This window comes from Delphinus delphis, chromosome 7 (genome assembly GCF_949987515.2).
Source record: "Delphinus delphis chromosome 7, mDelDel1.2, whole genome shotgun sequence".
NCBI lineage: Eukaryota > Metazoa > Chordata > Mammalia > Artiodactyla > Delphinidae > Delphinus > Delphinus delphis.
In genome coordinates, this window is record NC_082689.1 from 47,749,168 (window position 1) to 47,762,933 (window position 13,766).

General features: G+C 33.7%; 1 protein-coding gene across 1 annotated transcript; it reads right to left on the reverse strand.

The window, feature by feature from the left end:
- Positions 1 to 2,986: 2,986 nt before the first annotated feature.
- On the reverse strand, positions 2,987 to 3,190 carry COX8C (cytochrome c oxidase subunit 8C). The gene has a single exon (XM_060015404.1). The coding sequence runs from the start codon at positions 3,188 to 3,190 to the stop codon at positions 2,987 to 2,989; it is 204 nt and encodes a 67-aa protein (XP_059871387.1).
- Between the last annotated feature and the right edge of the window lie 10,576 nt (positions 3,191 to 13,766).

The following is a 13,766-nucleotide window of genomic DNA, read 5'->3' on the forward strand; positions in this document are numbered from 1 at the left end:
ACAAAGCCCCCCACTTCTGGGCGAGCCATGTTCATATGCATATCAGCATTCCTAAAGTAGGTGCTGCCATTCAGAGCCCACAGCTGAGGCACATTTTAGGCGCCTCAGCTGAAACCTTCTTGCTGAAATATTTGCTCCACTCTGACTCAGCACTTTTTCACTCCTAGCACATCTCCCTCCCCCTGCTCCTGGCCACCTGGGTCTATAAAAGGCAGGAGGGTTTCTTTTTCTTTCTTTCTTTTTCAGGATCCTCAGCCTTGAGATGATTTCCCCCACTGTGCTGCATATCATCTGACTGACCCTCTGCCGGTACCCTTCCATGGGGAAAAATGGAACATTGGCTAGCCTATACTTTTCTTTTTCTTTGCTTCTTGCCTGCACTATCGCAGTATCATGGGGAAAATTGTGTCCCCGAACAATTCATATGCTGAAGTCCTAACTTCCAGTACCTCAGAATGTGACTGTATTTGGAAATATGGACTTAAAGAGGTAATAAGTTTAAATGAGGTCATTGGCATGGACTCTAATCCAGTATGACTGGTGTCCTTATAAGAAGAGAATTTTAGGACAAAGACACACAGAGGGAAGATCACGTGAAGACATAGGGAGAAGATGGTTATCTACAAGCCCAGGAGAGAGGCCTCAGAAGAAACAACCCTGCTGACATCTTGATCTCTAGCCTCTAGAACTGTAAGTTTAAACCACCCAGTCTGTGGTATGGTTTAGGCAGTTATGGCAGTCCTAACAAACACACACAGTAAGTGAACAAAGCCTTGATTGTTACTTTTGGTTTGGCTCATTGTCGGTAATCTACCACCTTGACACCTGGCAGCTCAACAGTTTTTCTCTTCATTGTATAATGTTTTTTGAGGAAAACTTTAAAAAAAAAATTTGGCTGCGCCGGGTCTTAGTTGAGGCATGTGGGATCTTTTAATTGAGGCATGTGGGATCCACTGCCCTGACCAGGGATGGAACTGAGTCCCCTGCATTGGGAGTGTGGAGTCTTAACTACTGGACAACCGGGGAAGTCCTTGAAGAAAGCTTTTTTTTTTTTTTTCCCCCGGTACGCGGGCCTCTCACTGTTGTGGCCTCTCCCGTTGCAGAGCACAGGCTACGGATGCGCAGGCTCAGCGGCCATGGCTCACGGGCCTAGCCGCTCTGCGGCATGTGGGATCTTCCCAGACCGGGGCACAAACCCGTGTCCCTTGCATCAGCAGGCAGACTCTCAACCACTGCGTCACCAGGGAAGCCCAAGAACACTTTTTTTAATGAAGTCGCAGTTTACAATTTTTTCTTTTATGTTCCATGTTTTGTTAATTTATCTAAAAAATCTTTATTAGATTACAAATAAACTGTTTTCTTTAAGAAATTTTATCATTTTTAGTTGAATATTTAGGTAGGCTTTTCATTTTGAGTTCATTTTTTCTTCATGGCATGAGAAAAGGGAGAATGCTCAATCTTTATGCATACAGATTAAATTTAATTGCTTTGGCATCTTTGTCAGAAACAAATTGACCCTATATATGTGGCCTATTTCTGGATGTTCCATTTTGTTACATTGATGTATATTATCTTTTCACTAATACCAAACAGTTTTGATTTTGTAGCTTTATTCTCAAAATTAGGTGGAATAAGTCTTCCAGATTTTTCTTTTTATTCAAAATCATTTTTGAATCAGCTTGTCGACTTGTATGATTGGAATTGTATTTAATGCATAGTTGAAATGGGAGGCGTTACTATCTTAAAAATACTAAGTGTTTCAGTCCATGAGTATTGAATATTTCTCCACCTAGTAGTCTTTTATTTTCTATCATTAACGATATGTAATTTACATTGTTGAGAAATAGTGCATCTTTTGTTAGACTTTTCATGAATATTTTATTTTGTGTATAGTGAATGGAAATTTAAATATTTTATTTTTTTAATTGTTGCCACTAGTTAACAAAAGTACAACTGATTTTGGTATTTTAATCTTTTATCCTTGAAGTTTGCCGTATTAATTCATAAATATTAGTAGTTTTTTTGTGGATTCATGGAATTTTCTATTTAAACAATCATACTATCTGCAAAAGGTTTACTTCTTACTTTCCTGGCTTTATCTTTTATTGATTTTTTTTTGCCTTATTGCAATGGCTAGGGCCTTCAGAACAATGTTGAACAGGAATGTTGAAAGTGGGAATCATTACCCTTTTCCTGATTACACAGGGTAAATATTCAGGTTTCCTTCATTATTGAAAATCTAGGCTGTAGATTTTTTTTTAGATTCATTTGATCAGATTGAGGAAGTTTCCTATTTTTTAACAGCCTTGTTGAGTTATCATTTATATGTATGCTGCATGTATTTAATGTGTACAGTTTGATGAATTGGGACATATGCAAACACCTTTGATACACCTTTGATACCATCACCACAATCAAGGTAATATACATAGCAGTACCTTCCAGAGTTTTCTTGTTTATTTATTTATTGTGGTGAGATATTAACATGCGATCTACCCTCTTAAATTTTTAAGAGCGCAATACTGTATTGTAAACTATATGTACTATGTTGCGCAGCATATATTCTAGAATTTATTCATCCAGTGTAACTGAAATTTTATGCCCATTAAATAACAATTCCCCATTTTCTCCATCCCCCCAGCCCCTGGCAAACACTGTTGTATTCTTTGCTTTTGAGAATTTGACTCTGTGTGTGTGTGTCGTATCAATATAAGACACCTCTCTCTCTTTTTTTTTTTTTTACCAAGCATGAACAACTGTCTCAATCTTATTTAACATTTTTAAATGACTATACAACTTTCTATAATACACAATACAAAAAAAGTGCAAAATATTTACCATAAGCATGTGGTTATGAAAGTGAATACCCACAGCGGTTGCATCATCAACCCAACTAAGCACTTTTACTCATTTAAAGAAGCCACAGCGTTTTTTGAAAGTTTGTTGGACGTTAACAGCTGCTCTACATCTTCTCCCACTACCGTCTTCAGAACTGGTTCATATTGCTTAGCACATAACCACTAGGGGTTAAGAAGGTGGTAAAAAACACCACGAGGGCAATAGCCACCTCTACGGTCGACACGGGGTGCTGGCGGGGAGGCTCCGAGTGGGCCAGGCGCTGACCAGGCTGCAGGACCAGCAGGGTCACGTGGCAGCTGGGAAGTAGGCAGAGAACCGGCAGGCGTGGCATGACTCGGCTGAGGCACAGCAAGGCGAAGACGCGAGGCGAGGTGAGGTGAAGCGAAGTGATGCGAGGCGAGTTTTTTTGACATAAGATCTGAGATCTGTAGTTAGCAAACTGGAGATGCAGGAGAGCCAGCTAGTGGTGTAAGTTCCAGACTGAGCTTGAATGCAGGAGAATACTGATGTCCCAGCTTGAAGACAGTCAAGCAGTTAGAAATAAGTTTTCTTATTCAGTCTTTTAGTCTATTCATTCCTTCAATGGGTTGGTTGAGCCCCATTCACATTGGGGAGGACAGTCTGCTTTACTTGCTTTTATGAATTCAAATGTTAATCTCATCTAGAAACACCCTCACAGACCCATAAATATGTTTGACCAAATATCTGGCCACCCCGTGGGCACCAGTCAAGTTGACATAAAACTAACCACATCAGAAGCTCAGATGATTGATTTGAGGCAGTTGCTTCTTCATACCTGCAAGGGAATCACAGTGTTGATATTTTAATAGATTGCTTTACATAGTGAAGAAAATGTTTCAATGCATGATTTTATTTTCTTTGCTAAGGAGCCCTATCTATCCTTACAGCTAAATGAGTAGAAGAGCACTGATTATTGTTAGAGAAGTATCCTTTATTATTAGCATGGTTTACTTAAACTCTTTCCCAATGCAAGACAACTGGGATTAGCTAGTTTAACTAGATTGCTAGATTTTCAATGTATGAGCTCTAGTAATAATTCCTAACTAGTACAATTGCAGTTGTATATACAATTAGTTTCATAAATTAAGATGTTTATTTAACTATTGAAGCATAAGCAGGTGGTTAGGTTAATAAAGTAGTGTAACCAAAAATCTTTAATTTAGGCAGTGGTGATAAATTTAGTTTTACTCTTATGATCCATGATAAAAAATTATATAATATATAATTTTCTTCCAATAAGAATAAAACAGTTGAATATGGACCAAAAGTTGGTGCTGAAACAAAGTAAACCAAGATAGAATAAAGGTTAACTTTTATACTAAGACAGGCAGAACTAGCATAACTCAGATCAAGCTAGATTTTTTAGATTTCCGTGGAAGAATAACAAAACAAACTAAATATTCAGTTAAATTTAATAATGAAATGAACCTCCCCAAGTTCATGCAAAATGACCAACCATCATAGTATTGTATCAGAACTTCATGACCCGCAGTAGACTGATAGAACCCCTTAGTCTATTTCAGGTCTTCCCAGCTTCTACATAGATTAAGAATTGGTCTTCACACCCTTTTATACCTATATTTATATCTATATTTATGTGTATGTGTGTGTATATTTATATATGTGTGTGTGTATATATATATATATATCAAAATTAACAAATAATATACATATATACTTTTCATACTAAGAGACTGGAAATTTTGTAACATCTAGGCCTGAGACATCAATCTTAACTTCGTGTTCCAGTTTTACTCACAATTTGTGACACATAATATGTGTTAAATCAGTTTTCTAAGTGAAAATGTAACATCATATATCCATACTCTAGAAATTGTAAAAGACAGAATTATGGGATTATTCAGGTAATCTAAAATATGCCAATCTACATCCCATAGTATACTTTCAAATTACTTTAGTTTTAACTTTAGCATTCTTATTTTATAGGTTGTTTCTAACTTCTGATTATTTTAAATATTTTGTGTTATAAGGGAGGACAATTACATTCATTGAAAAAAATTTTCTAATACCCATGTGACTTTGAGTGATTCTCAAAATTTTCAGTCAGGAACCTTTTAGATCTATTGTTTTGAACACCAAAGAAGAGAGTGCTATTACTGAAGTCATTTAATATAATCCACTTTGACCATTGCCAGAATACTGTTTACATGTTTTCTCTCTACTTCAAAATATACTACTCCTTATACAGATAAGTTTTATAGTCACTCACCAATATAATAATAAATTGTCATGACTATGAAAAGGAAAATTCTTTACCTATAATGATAAACTATCAAATTAAATAACAAATTTTGACCCACATCCTTAATATGAATTTTTATTTCATTTACCTATGCTTAATGATAATTTGAGTATTTTTAAAATATTCCATAGAAAATATTTATTCTAAAATTTTAACTTAGTAGACCAGACAAAAAGAACTCATTATATTATATGTAGCACAAGCAGAACTCTTTGCCCATTTGAAAAGATAAATATATTAGTTATGTACCTGGTGTAACATACTCTAAAACATAATTTAAGGGAGTGGCTCTCAAAATTTTCTCTCAGAAACTTATAAAATTCTTAAAAATTGTGGGGACCCTTAAAGTGGGTAAATTCTATCTATATTTTTCATATTAGAAATTTAAATGGAGAACTTTTAGAATATTCATTTAAAATAGGTATTGTATATAATATAAAACAATATAATTAAAATGAATATATTATGAAATATTTATAAAATATTCTATATATTCATATAACTATAAAAATAACTTTAAAACAAAAATAGCAAGAAGAGTGGCATCTTATTTTAGAAATCTCATGTTTGGTTCAATAGAACAGAGCTTATTCATTCAGTTGTAATATACATCACGTGGTCTGGAATACTTAAGAAAGTAGCATGAAAAAGGCAAACTTGTTCTTCCCCTCCCCCTTCTCTTCTTCCTCTTCTTCCTTCTCTTCTGCTGCTTCATATTACTGTTATTATTATTGAGAAAATAATTTTTACTTCACTGACCATTTTATGAGATATAGAAAACCAAGAAGTGGCCTTTTAAGTTACCTATTAGTTTTCTATAATCATGTTGTACTATTCGACAGCTATGGAAAAATTCTCCAATTTGTCCTCAGTGTCAGACCTTTGGGGTATAAAAATTCTTATCAGTATGTACCTGCTGGGCATTTAGTAGCTCAAGCAAGTTGACAAGATTGTTAGCACTCTCAGAATACAGAATTTCTCCACAAATAATATATAATGTGGTTTTATATGCAGAAACTTATTTCAGTTGATACAGTAAAAAGATATAGAATAAAATACTGATGAAAACATGCAAGTTAACAGAAATTCCTTTGTAATCATTTCCTTTCTCCATTATCTATTATAAGCTTTTTTTCCCTACCATTAACTTATTTCCAAAAGTTGGTGTATTAGTGTAATGATAATGACTTTGACAGTTATTCTGTGGAATTTTCCCTTTTCACAGTCTAGCAAACAGATTGCAAATGACTGCTATGTAGCATTAGGCTATTATTTACCCTTATGAAATTCATGGTCTCATATCAAGTGGGGCAATAATTCCTTTTTTACTGAGTCCAAGATCATACTACTCGCTTCATGACAGGCCAATAAATGAGAGACAAGTTGTTGGGGCAAGGACTAGTGTCTTTATTTGGAAATCCAGCAGACTGAACCAAAAAGATGGTGGACTAGTGTCCAAAGAGCCGTCTTACCCGAGTTAGAATTCAGGCTTCTTTTATACTAAAAGGTTGCAGACTTCTTGGTGAAGAAATCCTTTGTTCTTGCAGCTGTCCTTCACAATGTTCTTGTGAGCCTCCAAGAAGGCAAATGTTATTTTCTGTTTTGCAACTTTTTATCTCTATGTAAATGGAAAAGTGTTATACCTTTAAAGGTCAGAGCCTATCATGTATATTTCAGGCTATAGGTAACATTCTTTTACAAAGGTGCACAGCCAGCATGACTAAGCACAGGCACCAGAGCACAAGGGTTAGAGCTAAAGGAATAGATCCAATATGAAGTCAGGTTTGTTTTTCTCTGTTACACTCTCATATCCATCTTACATAGTTATTAAATATATTAATATACAAAAAATATAATGTAAACTATAAGGTGATATCCAAATATAAGCTATAGTTATTTCAATGAAATATGAACACAGTGCATCTTAGTCGTTGACATATGTAAATTCAAGACACATACCTGGATCCAGGAATAGATGATGCCTTGATCTCTAATATCCAAATATTAGTGTGAAAATATGATTCCAGGTCGATGGTTGAAAAATACCTGTTGGGTAGTTGCCTGGTTTCTCTAGTGAAAATGACATTAGAAAATTCAGTCTAATTATAGATCCTTATAGATTAGTGGTTGCTCAAAAATACAACTAGTTCTGAAGTCCCTTTGGGAAGTTTTAATTTTATCATAGTAGTCTAACTTGTGATAGTTGATAACTGGGGAAGTGTGTGTGTGTGTAAAATGATGAATTACCTGAAAGCTTCTTATTGGAACATACTCTATTTCCACAGCCCCTAGCTGTTCTAGAAACATGGCAACTGCTGGAGATTCAATATAATTTTATTCTTTTGCATCAATTTTATGAATTTAGTATATTACTTATTTACATTAAAGGACACTCTGGACTCTTTGCCTACAATGGGAAGTGGAAGTTAACTGCTTTGTGGTAGCAGCAATGGACTGCATTCTGTCACTCAATTGTTATCAGTGACCTAAGTGAAATAAGATAGTTTCTTGGTAGTGAATTCAAAAGGAAAGCACTTAAATGTTTTCCACAGGAATCTTAGTATGCCTTTGTGAGCATAATATAGCTGATATAGTGGCAACCTAATTTCCCTGTGAGTATTCACTTTAGCCATACCAGCTGCTAGTCTCTACCACTAGCTTTGATATTACCACAGCTTCGATATTAAATAGAGATAGTCATTTTTGTAAAGAAGTAAATTGCTTTATTTATTACTGATGTTGCTTGCCTCATATATTGAAACACTTTGTCACAGCTGGAGAATGCAGCTGCTTTCTTTTTCCTTATACTGCAATAAAAAATAAATCATAAGTGAAATACATTAGAGAGTAAAATAGTTTATTCAGTGTTTAAAATAGGCTGTCAGCAAGTTAGAATTATATAATTTTCAGAAAATGAGTATATAATTTATAGCAAAACATATTGATAATGATCAATTATCTGATTGTGTTATAGTATTATTTTGAAATTCTTATTTCTTAGTTAAGACAATACCCTATTTCAAACTTTTAAAGAAATTGAAGCTTGTGAATTTTGGAATCTTTTGTGTAATCATCGATAAAAGATCAGATGTAAAATTTTTATAAATATATAATATCAGAGCCTGGCACATATTAGCAACGGGAGTCTTAAACACAAAATATAATTGTTCTGAATGATGTGATGAAACTGTTTAGAACATCAAAAAGTGATTTATCTAAACCACACTTCTCAAGTCAATAAAAAACTAAACTCATACACTCTAACTAAGAGTTCTCTAAGGTCAGGGATATTTAGACTTGGTGTTCTAAGCTCAGAGGAAATTCATGTGCTCCACAAGGAATGTATATAAAACTGTCTTGATCATGAACTGAACTGATTAAACTCTAGTGTATAAAATCTTTTAGTTGATCTGCTAGGAAGTTTCCAACTAAAACTACCTAATAGTTTTCTAATAAAATTTTAAAATAAGAGTAAGAATAAAATAATAACTTCCCTTTCCATCTATGACAGAGTAATGAACTGGATTTGCCCTTTCTCCTTCGGCAAAAACAAAATCTGAAGGCAGACGAAAAATATGAAATAATTGTTTTTGGACATTGGACAAAATGCAGTGTAAGTTTGTGATCCTTTGAGAAGAGAAAAGCGAACAACATGATCCTCTGATTTTTTCCAAATTATTAGCTGGAAATAGTTTTCTCACTGCAAGGCAGAAAGGGCTTCCAGGTGTGGAGTGGGGCTAGGTGAGATTTTTACCTTTTCCTCATGTTTTTATAGAGTATGGAACATGTGCACAAGACTCAATAGTGGAGTGAATATTTCTGGCTGTGAAGGAATATTAGGGCATTGAGGATATTTGATCTGAATGAAAATTATCTGTGAATTATACAATTCATTAATTTTAGAAAAAATTGAAGTAATGGTAAATTTAACTAAAATTCATCAACATACAGCAAAGTAGCTGTTATTTAGAATAAATAGTTGTAAATCTGGCTTTAAATTTTATGATCTATGACCTTGGGTAAGTCTATTAACTTTTTTCGATCTCAGTTTTCTCATCTGTAAAGTGAAATTGCTAAACAAAGTCAGTAGTTGATAATAATTGAGAGTAATAAGTTATTGAGCATCATCTACATGCTTCAATAATTCTTCCACAACATCTCTGTGAAATGGGAATTCTTAGTATCCCATTGTACAGCAAGAATAAGTAACCTGTCCCAGGTACTGGGTGACAGAGAGAAAATATGCACCCAGGTGTGTTTGTTTCTCAACTCTCTGTCATTATTCACCACATTATAATATTTAAATATGGATTAACCAAAACCCACGTGTTTTGACATGTACTCCATGATAGATAATGTAATAACAGAAGTAGTAGATAATTAACGTAATAGCAGAAAGGAAGATATAGCTATAACAGAAGTAGTAGATAATTAACGTAATAGCAGAAAGGAAGATATAGCTATTCACTTATTAATTTTAACCCCAAGAATATTTTATAAAAGAAAAAAGTAAATGCTCCTCAGAGCTAAAACAACTGTTTCAATTTCCCATATCACTTTCCAGACTTCTACTTATATACATGCATATTTATAAATATTTCTTTACATGTTTTTATATCTGACTTCCAGATTCTTTTCTATGATGGTGATATAATACAGTTCTTTATATTGCTTATATTTCCATCAGTTATTTTTTTTTGTTACAGAAGACATATTTGTATTTTCATTTTCTACAAATTTATTTATATAATTACTATGGAACTGAAAGTTCAGTGATTTAAAAATTATGCTATTTGGTACATTTAGATATGTTTTTCATTTATCTTTCATGTTTTGTTTATATTAGCCATACTACCTATTTTACATTATTGTGATTATCAGTTAATATATATTCTTTGTATTCTATACTGAGCCAGAGGCTGCAAACTGTTTTACTTATTTCTGTATTACCCAATGTGAGCAGTGCCTGAGATGTAGTAGAAGCTCAGTAAATATTTGAAGCCATCCCTCTTCGTGGCATTCAAGAGCATCAGGATATATATCTAAAATCCTGTGTGCAATTTAATTTAGCTTTTGAGATCATCAACATAGCATTTGTAGTTTGCATATATTGAGGTGAAAAGTCATAACTACCTCTTGTCTCTCTTAACTCAGATCTTTCTGGATGCAAGTGGCAATATTCTCTAAGGATGCCACTGTGCCCACTGGGAGCAATTTATCTGACCAACATAACATCTTCACATATTTATTGGGGTAAAAAGAGCTAGTTAACTCTTACAAGAATCAAATTTAACTGATATGAGCACTTCCTAAGTATATTTATTATTCTTTTTTATCCCTAGAACTCTTAGCACATTTCCAAATCTATGATTTTACCTCACGTGAAAGTACCACAAGACTTCCTTGCCATAGGTCCCTCGGCCGTCACCAACTGCCTTTGAAAAAATTGTATAACTGTTAACTCTGCTTTTGGTCTAAAGTAAACTAGGTGCCTTTCAATATGATTTCCTGGATTGTTTTAATTCTCCAGGGAAGAAATTAGGAATGAGAGGTTAGTTGGGAATATATGTTAATTATTTCATTTGAGCACTCTTAAATTTACTTTGTGTCAGGCTGTTCTAAGTGCTTTACACATTGCAAATCATTTAATTCTCATAACTCTTCAATTTTCATCATATCACCTCTCTAGTACAACTTTCTTGGAATTTCAATAAGAATTTTTGAAATAAGATTTTTCTTAGAAATTCCAAAGGTGATTTTATTCCATCAAAATAAAGACTTAAGTTATATGTACTATCAAAAATAATCTCCTTCACAAAAGTATATTTCACTATGCTTTTCAACTTTTGAAATGCTTTAAATAGCATTATTATATTAAACGGCATTCTTATAAGTGCTATAGCATAGAAACGTTTGAGAGCACATTTTTTCTTCATGATACTGGAAATTTTATAATTTAGTGTTACTTTTGAAAACATGATCAATTTGTAATAACATGATTAATTTGTAATATAGCTATATTTGTTCCAGTTTTTTTTTTTTTTTTTTTTTTGCCAGTAAAAGCACTGACATTAAAGTGATAACAAATGATCTATGAAATTTGGGAAGATTAGTAGTTTTGTCCTCTAATATCCTTTTAAGTTAGTAATTACTTTGAACATCAATTGTCTAAATTTACCAATTAAAAGACAAGTTGTCAGATGGGTTAAAAAATAGACTAAGTATATGTTGTCTACAAGAAATTGCATTAATATGAAGACATATATAGGTTAAAAGTAAATGGATGGAGAAAAATATAATATGCTAATACTAATCAAAAGAAGACAGGAGTAGTTATATTAATTTTAGACAGCGAGGACTTCAAAGCAAGGAAAGATATCAGAGATAAATAAGGGCATTACATAATAATAAGATAAATTATCCAAGAAGTATAACAATCCTTAACATGTATACACCCAATAAGAGAATGACAAACTACATGAGGCAAAAATTAATAAAGTTGCAAAGAGAAATAGATAAACCAATTATCATCACTGGAGACTTCAACATCCCCATATTATAAATGGGCAGATTCAGTAGGCAGAAAATCAATAAGGACAATCAACTGGATATAACTGACATCTATAACCACTTTCTCCAACAACAGCAGCATATACATTCTTTTCAAGCACACATAATATATTCATCAAGGCTGACTACATTCTGAGCCATAAAACACACCTTAATGAATTTAAAAGAATGGAAATCATATAGTGACTGCTCTTAGAACACAATGGAATTGAACTAGAAATAACAGAAAAATAACTAGAAAATTCCCTCTATTGAGTCATTTTTATCCTATTTTAATTCTTTAAACATATATATATATATATATATGTAAAATAGTTGAAGCATTTATCTACTAAATCCAACATCTAGGCCCTCTGAAAGTCTATTTTTAGTGCCTGCTTTTCTTCCAGAGTATGGATCATGGCTTTCTTATTCTTTCATATTTCCTAATTTTATTGACAAAATTGTGCATTTTAGGTAATATGTTGTAGCAAGTCTGAATCCTGCTTTATTTTTTGTAACTTTCCTGCATCTCAAAGAATATATCTGGTTATATCTCTTCTCATATTTTTTATTCTAATTATTTTTTAGCCTAGTGTCTAAGAGGCTAAGACTGCAAAGCTGTCAGCCAGTGATAGGGGAAAAACATGTGCTCCTACAACTCAAGTCCTTAAGAATTTAAACCTTAGCCTAATTACCTGCATGTATGTTGAAATGCATTCAAAATACAGCCAGTCTTCCAGTCTTTCTAGGCTTCCACTTCTCAGATACCTGAAATATCTCAGGGATGAGAGATCTCAGGATCTCTCAAGTATCCCTTATGCATGTACATAGTTTCTTTGTCAGCCAGGACAGCTTATCTCACCCTTACATAGTTCTCCAGTATCCAGCCTCTCTGGCTAGGGCACTGTGTACCAACTAGGACTACAAACTATTCCTAGCAGAGTTACAGGTTTTGCCCTTTATTTCCCACTCAGTTCCCTACTATTAATGAAAAAAAAATCACCACAAGTTTTTAGCTTTCACCCCAAATCAAGTGTCCCTTTCTGGAAGCAAAGCTTCTGGTTATAGTGGTCAACCATGCTCTGTGAAAACTGTCCTAGCTGATCAAGTTGGGAAGAGAGAAGGAAGGGAGCAGACCCACACTGCTCCCCGCACCGCCCATGCAAAAAACAGACTCTGTTCTTACCTGAAATTATGAATAATACCTTCCCAAATTTTTTTGCCATTGTTCTATTTCCAGATTCCTAATATGGTTTGTTTTGATAATTCTGTCTAATTTTATACGTATTTTTGAGGAGGAGGATTCATTAAATTCCTCAAAGCCATAGCCAGAAGTCCCAGCCACAAGTTCTGCACATTAACCCAGACAATACTTTGGTATTCAGAGAAAACAGTTTCTTCATCTTTCTGTAAGTGTTCTAATATTCCTTCCCTTTGCCTTCCATGGGATCTCACTCTGCTAATGGAAAAATAAACTCCTTACTTGACAACATCCTGTTACTCTTGTTTAAATCTCTTTTGGTTACATGTTCAGTTAATTTAAGCAGTATCAGAGGACAAATAGTCTCTTGGGGATGACTGCTTCAATTGAGCAAGTATTGACAGTTGGGTTTCCTCTCTGATCATTGCTCTTAGCCTTAGAGTGGTGAGGTGATCCTGGTAATCTTCAGTCATTTCAGGCCCTCTAATGACACCCATCAATGAAATTCATCGCCCCAAACTTTATTTTTGGTCACAAAGCTTAAAGCTGCCTTGCGATTATAATAATGTTTAAATATTCATATATGTGTGTGGGTGTACTTGAATGGGTGCATGTTTATAAAAAATCCATAGCATTGCTAATTTATTTGATATATTTAAGAATCGTAGTGACAAATTTTATAATCGCTATGCTTTTCTTCATGCTTTGAAATACTTGAGTGTTTGATTTTTTAAATTTAAAAGTCTGATCTATTAAATTTAAAAGAGTTTTATAAGTGGTAGGAAGCCTTTGTTGTCTAGATTGAGATGTAGATATTTTGAATGCTTGAGAAAAATAAACTAATTTTTTCGTATAGCTTGAACCATCTTA

Bases quoted from the DNA above. Each gene is read 5' to 3' on its own strand.
- COX8C (XM_060015404.1), bottom strand. From the start codon at position 3,190: ATGCCACGCCTGCCGGTTCTCTGCCTACTTCCCAGCTGCCACGTGACC.